Raw genomic sequence first — 8,781 nt, 5'->3', positions numbered from 1 at the left:
GCCCGAGCACCTTCCAACTGCCCTCGGCAACTGTTCCATGCCAACTGGCCACCAACAGCCGGTGGCCACAGGCACGACCGGGGCAAGGAAGGTCCTGGGAAAGCAGAGATAACAGGCACCCAGGGGCTCATCCCCTGCCTGGCTGCCTCTCCCATGCACCACTAAGCCCTCAGGCCTGCAGGGCAGCTCATGGGCTGACTTGGGAGAGGAGCAGTGCCGGGAGGACCTGGGCTCTTTGGGCCCTGCTGGTGGCTGGAGAGGTGGCCACCATGGACGACAAGGACCTGTTGGCCTATTTCCGCATGCAGTACAGGCAGAACCTCCTGACCTTGCTCAGGTGAGGGGGCTCCTCCACCCACCTCCATCTCCTCCATCCTCCTCTCCTGTCTCCTCCATCCCTCCTTCCCCCACCGCGGCAAACTCCTATCCCTTATCCGAAGGAGACTGAAGGAGACCTTCAGTCTCCTCTTGTACCTCCCTCCCCCAGCCCTGTTCCTCCCTGTAACACCCCCTTGCTCTGCCAGTGGGATCCCCGCTGGGGAGGGGTGGGGATGCCATGCTGCCAGATGGGATCTGAGACGGTGTTGGGTTGCTCTGCGTCCCAGGTGGGGTGACGGGGCAGAGCAATCCAACACCCTGCCAAGGTACTGGACCCGGTGTGTAACCCTGAGAAAAACTTCTGTGGCAGGAAACTCAGACTGACAGAGGAGGACTCCCTGTCTCCATTTATTCGCCTCCAGGAGAAGAAGAAACAAGCCCGACTGATGCAAAAGGCTCTGGAGGTGAAGGAAGAGGTGAGAAAGATGGGAGGGTGCTGGGGCATGGCTGGGAGGGCTTGTGGTTTTCTGGAGGGCAGCAGCAGGCAGGTGGCTGGCTCCAAGTGTGGGCAGGCATGTCGCGCTCGCTTTGATGCTGCCAGGCCTTCAAGGAGAGGATGAAAGTCATAACCTGCCGGTGGAGGGACCTCCACGCGAAAGAGGCTCAGCTGAAAACCTACATGGAGAAATCTGGGAGGATTTTAAAGGTACACCTGTCCCTGATCAGCTCAGTTAACATGACCCCACCACCTCCTTCCCTCCCTTGGGGAGACAGTCTTGGGCCACCACATCTGTCCAAGCCTCCCTTGAGCCTGGAGGTGTGAGGAACAGGACTGGCAGGGCACGGGGTTCTGTACCACAGATGTGGAAAGCCCTGGTAGGGCTTGGGCAGGAGAGAGCTTGTCCTGTACCAGTGTGATCTCCTGAGGGCCCCAAACATTCCCCAAGAAGGGTCTCAGCCTGTCCCCACTGTTGACACCCAGGTGTCTTCCAGGGACAGATACCAGTAGGTCTGAAAATCAGAATGCCATCCCGGGTGCCTGTCTCCAAGACTGAAGGGTCAATGCAAGAGGGCTGGCCCTGTTAAACAGGGAGTGAAAATGCTTCCAGGGGTGGTCCAATACTGGTCTCTCCTCTGTGAAGGTATCTCCTCCCAGTGCTGTTGAATGACTCAGCTCTACCTTCCCTTGCCTTCCTTTCCCTCTGTGTGTGTGTGTGTGTATGTGTGTTGGTGGGGGAAACATCACCAGGAAAATGATAAGATGCGAATCCAAGCTCTGAAGAAAGCCAGCAAAGAGAGAGAGAGGAAGATGCAAAAGGAGAGTGAGCTTTTGAGAGCTAAGAGGGAACTGGAAACCCTGAGAAATAAGCACCAGAAACTCTGCAACAAAGTGCAGAAGTACTCCATCTTCAACAAGTACCTGGAGGATGTGGTGAAGATCTCACAGGTGAGTTTGAACATGAGAGAGACGGATCATGGCCTCGACGAGGGCCTTACATGGGTGTTAAACCTAGAGGAGATAAGGCAAGTCCAGGGAAATCATAACACTTGGTCAAACCCAGAGACCTCAGATGGGGTGGGAAGAGGTTCCCTGCAACCAAGGTGAGCCAAGGGGACCAGAGTTAAGGGAGGAGAAACAGAAAAGGAGGTGAAGGCTTGAGAAAACCAAAGAAAAACTGTTAGAAGGGGGAAAAGCACAGGGCTGAGGGGAATGGGGACCCCTTTGTGTCACTGTTTCATGTCACATTGACGGTTTGGCACAAGTGAAAAGCTGCCCAGGAATGGGAACCCAGGCAGATGTCAAAAAAGCTGTGCCCTCTCTCAAGGATGCCCAGGCATCACTCCATGCATTGTTCATACTCCTGCAGTCCCAGCTGCCCCCCTCCCATGTCTAGGTGACTCGGCGCTGGCAGTTGCAGTTGTGCTTTGTGTTTTATCAGAGCATGGCTCACCTGGAGAAGAGATGCAATATCTCCCCTTGCTTATGGCAGTGACAGCTCTGGGACTGGCACAGTGGGATGTCGTCATACAGGGAATGTGGCGATGCTCACAAACCAGCTGGAGCAACGGTCTCATCAAGAAGGGAAGATCTTTCAGTGGGGGGAGGTGTTGTCCCTGGTCAGGGCAGGGTGCCAAACAGCACAAGACTTGCAATCATGATGAGGGGAGGGCAGGGGGATTACTAACACCAGGAGCCCTGTGCTGCAGTTTGAGGAGATCCAGGAAGTCATTTGGCGCTACAAGACCCTGGTGAGGATGCACAAGGACCTGCTGCAGGCACAACAAGGACACAAGGATATGTCTGAGCAAGCCAAGGTGCTCCTGGACCAGTACGTGGCAGAGAAAGAAGCTGAGATCCTGCAGTACAAAGATGAGCTGGTGCAGCTCCAACTACGTTTTGACCAGGCTCAAAGTGACGTCCTCCCCTGGGTGAGGAAATGTGGGGCGGGCAGGGGAAGATCTCCAAGGCCTGGCTGTGTCAAGACCAGCTGATGGCTCATCCCTGAGCCATGGGGTCATGGCAAGGCCCAGTAACAGCCTTTGTCATTGGAGGAGAGGCCTAATTTCATCCCTCCAAGGGGCTGTTGAGTGAAGAATGACAGACAAGGTCTGGAGCAGGTTACATCAGGGGTTAAAACAAGGCCCTCACACAGCCATCATGATCTTTCACTTCTTGCTTGAATTCATAGTCAAAAGAGATGTGCTAACCAGGCTTTGGGGAGGTCTGCCTTGGCAAAAAACCCAAGCATACTCCACCACGTGCCCATTGGGTTTGTCTAGCCTGGTCATACTCATTTCCATTCACCATTCCTTGCAGCATCATCCCTGTAATGGGGCTTCAGTGTGGCATGTCTTGCGGTCTCCACTGTTCATGGCTTAGGCCTCAGAGTGAAGTTGGTTTTGCTGATTTTTATTATTTGTTTTCATCCTTTGCACAGCATCTGCGCACCAGGGCTCACCCCTTCTTCTCCCTCCCTACCAGCCCAAAAGTGACCAGACTGGTGGTAAACTGGGCTGTAATGAGGCGCATCCATGTGTAGCCAGTGCTCGGTGTGCAGAAATGGCCTCAGCGCTGCTGGCCTCTTCTCCCTTTGCATCACTGACAGGGCCTTGCCAAATTCCCTTATTGGATACTCCAGGCTCCAGGAGTTGGGTCCCATCAGGCAAAGCTGGAAAGCACCTGGTCTGGGAGGGTGGCAGCGGGATGTGCTGCTCCCAGGGTATCAGCTAGCCCTGCTGTAGGGAGTGCAAATGGGGCCTGCAGGGAGGACCCACCAGAGTGAGGACTGCAGGAGCTGGCAGAGAGATGGGGAGGTTCCTGGGGCAAGGAGCAGCTGTGGTGGCTCCTGGATCTGCTTCCACCACACCAAGCTGAACTACCTCCAGCACAGCCCTGAGCAAGGACAGGTTCTTCCTACCAAAACAGATGACTGTGGAAGTTAACGGTCTCCAAGCCAGGGTCTCCAGGGCTGAAGCAGCATCTTTGCTGGGGCATGTCCCCATGCTGCATGTCTCTTCTCCTCTCAGGAGACTCGCTGGGCTGACACCCAGAACACGACTGCTGAGAAAACCCTGAAGCTGGGGACCATCAAGATGGCCATCCTCAACCTCTTCCAGTGCCTGAGCATGCAGCTGAAAGCAAACCTGAACGTGCCGGTGGATGACAGCCACAGACAGCTGAAAATGGTAGAGCCAAGCCAGACCCCTTCTCCCTGCCCAGAAAGAGGAGCAGTAATGACTCTCAGCTGCCCAAAGGGAGGGGAGAGCCCAGAGAAATCAATGTGCCCAACAGACACCTTCCTTTTCACCTGGGCTCTCTCTTGGGCACGGGAAACGGGCAGAGCACACCAGGCAAACCTGTCTCATCCGAGGACGCGGAGCAGGGTGTGGGTCCCTGCGGGGGCAGAAGGAGTGGGAGCCAGGCAGGCTGGGGCAGGGGATGCAGGGGATGCAGGGGATGCAGATAAACCCATGGTCAAGGTTTGGTTTCATTCACACTTGCCCTGAATGCAGACTAACCCAAAAAAGCCATTCTGGTGGTGCAGATCCAGCAAGGCAAATGCCTTATCCTCCTGCTCAGTTTGGTTGGTGAAATTTGCCCTCCAAAAGGGCCAACAAGCTCCCCTCTGCCTCCTGTTCCCATCCCTGCTCTAAGCTCTGCCATCTCTCTGCCCCACCCTAGATTCAGCAGTTTATCCAAGACCTCACAGACATCTCTATGGAGGTGAAACAGAAGGACATGCAGAACCACCAGTGAGCAGCTATACCTATGGAGCTATACGGGACATGCCAACATAACCTGCTCTGCCAGCAAAGGCTCAGCAGGGTGGGAAGGGAAAGAGGAGGACAGACGGCCCTACAGATACTGTAGACTCCACCGTAGGTTACACCAGTGAAGTTTCATACCTTTCTGGCTCTTCTGTCCTGCATAGTTGCTGACACCTTTTATACTATTAAAAATAACCAAATATTTTAAGCTGTCTCTTCATTTCCTGGGAGGATTGGAAACATCAGAGCAGCTCCATCCCACAGCTTCACCCCAGATGCCATTGGGGTGCCTTCTCTGGCAGGTGGGATTCTGGTTGCAGGAGAGAGTGTCCCAGCAAAGCATGCAAGATAGGGAGAGCAGGCTGGGACAGGAATATAGTCTCAAATAGCAATTAGTACTTGTGTTCGCATTTGGACGTCCCACTCAGCCTAAGCTCTAAGATATTTGAGAGAGATGTCACAACAGGGTGGGGGGACTGTGCTTCGGGAGAGCTTCAGGGATTTTCTACCACCACACCCAGCACATCCGTGGATGTGGATTTCTCTGCACAGCCATGTGCTATGTACTAAAACTCACCTTCCCCCTCAAGCTGTTAGGGAAAGTGTGGAGAATGGATATAGGTGAAGGATGAACCAGCCAAAGCTATCGCACCAAGCATCTAGCTGTTCATCCTGAGTGCTAACATGATGAATACAAAACAAGAGGATTAAAAATGGCTCTGGAGACACGCTGTGGAGTTCAGGCCAGGCTCAGAGTCTTTTGTGGAGGACCTTTTAATGGACCAAGGACCCAATGACATAAGCTTACAGATTTTGAGGCAAGAGACCATTGATCACATGCTCTTGCTCCTTTCTCTCCAGTAGTTACTCCTGTCCTGAGCCAGTGGATTCAGCTAATGCACCCTCCAGAAGAGTCTGAGTCCAGTTGGTCCATGTTTATAACGCCTGGGGGTTGCTCAGGCACCTGACCCCTTCCTTCGAGCATGAGGAAGGCACAGATTAACCTCCTCCCTTCCCCAAATCTGTGCTTTCATGAGCGACACGGAAAACAGATGCACCCCAGAGCTGGTGCTGGCTGCTTGTTTGGAAAGCAGAGGAAGAATGAGTTCAGGGTGGGAACACTTGGTGCAGAGTCTGAACAGAGGATGCTCCCTCTGTGTCTTTGCTGTTGCTATCTCTGCAAGCTTGAATTCATAGGAATAAACTCAATTAGAAACACAGTAGCTTAGGTCAGGTCTCAGCAAGAACTCATCCAGGAAACCCAATTTCCCTCAAGCCTCTGAGCTCAGACCCATGCCAGGTCCTGCACTTCGGCCACAACAACCCCATGCAGCGCTACAGGCTTGGGGAAGAGTGGCTGGAAAGCTGCCTGGCGGAAAAGGACCTGGGGGTGTTGGTCGACAGCCGGCTGAACATGAGCCGGCTGTGTGCCCAGGCAGCCAAGAAGGCCAATGGCATCCTGGCCTGTATCAGAACTAGTGTGGCCAGCAGGAGCAGGGAAGTGATCGTGCCCCTGTACTCGGCACTGGTGAGGCAGCACCTCGAATACTGTGTTCAGTTTTGGGCCCCTCACTACAAGAAGGACGTTGAGGTGCTGGAGCGTGTCCAGAGAAGGGCAACGAGGCTGGTGAGGGGTCTGGAGAACAAGTCTGATGAGGAGCGGCTGAGGGAACTGGGGTTGTTCAGCCTGGAGAAAAGGAGGCTGAGGGGAGACCTCATCGCTCTCTACAACTCCCTGAAAGGAGGTTGTAGCGAGGTGGGGTCGGTCTCTTCTCCCAAGTAACAAGCGATAGGACGAGAGGAAATGGCCTCAAGTTGCGCCAGGGGAGGTTTAGATTGGATGTAAGGAAAAATTTCTTTACTGAAAGAGTGGTGAAACATTGGAACAGGCTGCCCAGGGAAGTGGTGGAGTCCCCATCCCTGGAGGTATTTAAAAGACGAGTAGATGAGGCACTTAGGGACATGGTTTAGTGGGCATGGTGGTGTTGGGTTGACGGTTGGACTCGATGATCTTAGAGGTCTCTTCCAACCTTAATGATTCTATGATTCTATGATTGAAGCTTAGCGAGTTACCATCCATTGGCAGAAAATGACCCTGTGCAGTGTCCTCAGTGTGATGCCAGTGCAGAAGAAAACACAATAGTGAAAGCCTCCATTGCAGAGGCAAGGGCAGTAATTGCTTCTCAGCTGCTATATGTGGAAGAAGAGTTCATTTCTTTCGGAAACCTTGACATGTAAATGCAGTGTGGGCCATGACGTGCCCTGTGTTCTTCTGAATAGATCCCCAGAGCTGTGGGAGGTGAGTGGCAGTTTGCATTTCAGCTGGCAAGGAGAAATAAAAGCTGTTGCAACTTTGCAGCCACCATGTGCCTACACTTTAATGATCATATTATGTTCATTCTGTAAAGCAGGGATAATAACTGTCAGGGAGGGGCAAGAGCGGGCTGCTCCTCAAGGGAAGGAGCTAAGGTGACAGCAAAGCAGGCAGGAGGATGTCCTCACCAACAGGATGCAGCCCTGTGGTATGCGAGCAAGGGCAGAGATGTTCATGGCTGCGTCCAGTGATTCCCATGCTAGTCTGCAGTGATGAGGCAGGTCCAAGATGAAGCCAGAAAGTCAAGTCAGCAAGGCAAGGTGAGAATCAGCCAGGTACAAGGCTGGGCACAGGCTTACCTGCAAGGCAAGGACCAAGGGCAAGGATCTAAGCATAAATGCAGCTCCCGAGCAAAGCAGGGGAAGCTCCAGTGAAGGCTCCACACAGGTCCTTCTCACACCTTATCTGTTTTTCCAGCAGTCTGATCCCAGATTACATGGCTGTCCCACACCAGGGCTGGCCTTGAGCACAGGCAGCCAGACCTCTGGCAAGCGGGGAAGGGGTCACAGAGCCCATGGGTGCACTGAGAGCCCTGGCATTAACACCTCCTTGCAGTGGGCTGGGAGCCCCATGGTGCTGACATTTGCCAAGAGCTGTATTACTTCTTGTGGCAGGAGCCCAGGTTCATGTCCTATTGAAGTCATGATGAAACCAGTACTGTGGTCTGGACTCTTCTCTGCTTGGTCTGTATGTACACAATCTTTGCTCCAAGGACTGCAGGGTGCAAGGAAGAAAGAGACGCCCAGTCTGGGAGCAGAAACAGCATAGGGGAGCCCAGGGTCACCCAGGGGGTGAATGACAGAGTTGGGAGGAGGTCGGTTTCTTACCCATTGGGCATCCAGAAGGAGGGGTATTTAGTTGCCACATCAACAGAGTGGACCATGGCTTAGGGACAGGAGCTGAGGGCTGTGGGGGGATGCTCAGGGAGATAAGAGGGATGAAGAAGAGATGAGGCCTTTGGTAAAGACCCTACATGGGGGTTGCGGGTCTGCAGTGATTCCTTGCATGGGAAAAACTTCCCATAAATCCCAAAAGGCATACCCTTCCTGCTGCCATGCCTGGGCCTCCTTCCCCAGCAAGCAGACACCTTCAGCCTGGCTGTGCTCTCTGCCATGGCTGGGACCACGGAGGAGGCCTTGAGAGGCAGGTGGCACAGAGCACTTCAGGCCAGTGAAAATCAATTTCTCAATGGGAAGCAAATATATCTCTTTTTGTTTGCAGGGAGTGATCCAGTGCTCAGCCCTGGGACTGGGCCTCATGAGGAGCGTATCGCCTCCTCGGAGACAGCAGCTCTCTGAGAGCCTTCGCCCCACAGTCAGCAGCATCCTCAGATGCTGGCCTTCCTTGCTCTTCTGTGAGACCAAATACACAGCAGCAGATGAGAGAGAAAAAAACAAGCAGGAGAGAGTCAGCCTTGCTGAGGCCCTCAGGGGTCCCAGAGGTTGGTAAATGTCTCATAGAGGCACTGGTGACGATACCAAGAGCTGCTGCCTGCACTGGAAAAGTCAACTCATGACTCATCTGAGCAGAGACGATCTTGTGCGTTTGTGCCCTTGCATCTTGTCTCAGCAGTGACAAGGGGAAGGAGCAGTGACAAGGGACCAGGAGCATTTACACCCATCCTGAGAGGTGATTCAGCTGTCCCCTCTCCTTCCACCCACAGCCACCCTCTCACCCACTTTGACACATCTCACTGGTGGCAGCTGACGGGAGCTAATGGGAGCTAATGGGCGAGGAGCAGCTCTGCCCAGCCGCTGAGGAAGACAGGGGGCTGCAGCTCTGAGCCTGCCACTCTGCGAGTGATGGTCTGAGGGCACAGC

The 8,781-nt window shown here is 53.8% G+C and overlaps 1 protein-coding gene across 1 annotated transcript; it reads left to right on the top strand.

The window, feature by feature from the left end:
- Positions 1–269: 269 nt before the first annotated feature.
- On the top strand, positions 270–4,576 carry CCDC42 (coiled-coil domain containing 42). Its single transcript, XM_076354128.1, has 7 exons — positions 270–337; positions 689–794; positions 920–1,024; positions 1,568–1,765; positions 2,527–2,748; positions 3,847–4,005; positions 4,502–4,576. Exons 1-7 carry the CDS (start codon positions 270–272, stop codon positions 4,574–4,576), a joined length of 933 nt encoding a protein of 310 aa, XP_076210243.1.
- Positions 4,577–8,781: the final 4,205 nt, after the last annotated feature.

The sequence above is a fragment of the Aptenodytes patagonicus genome, chromosome 16 (genome assembly GCF_965638725.1).
Source record: "Aptenodytes patagonicus chromosome 16, bAptPat1.pri.cur, whole genome shotgun sequence".
NCBI lineage: Eukaryota > Metazoa > Chordata > Aves > Sphenisciformes > Spheniscidae > Aptenodytes > Aptenodytes patagonicus.
The sequence above is the reverse complement of the archived record's forward strand: the minus strand, read 5'-3'. Positions and strand labels throughout refer to the sequence as shown.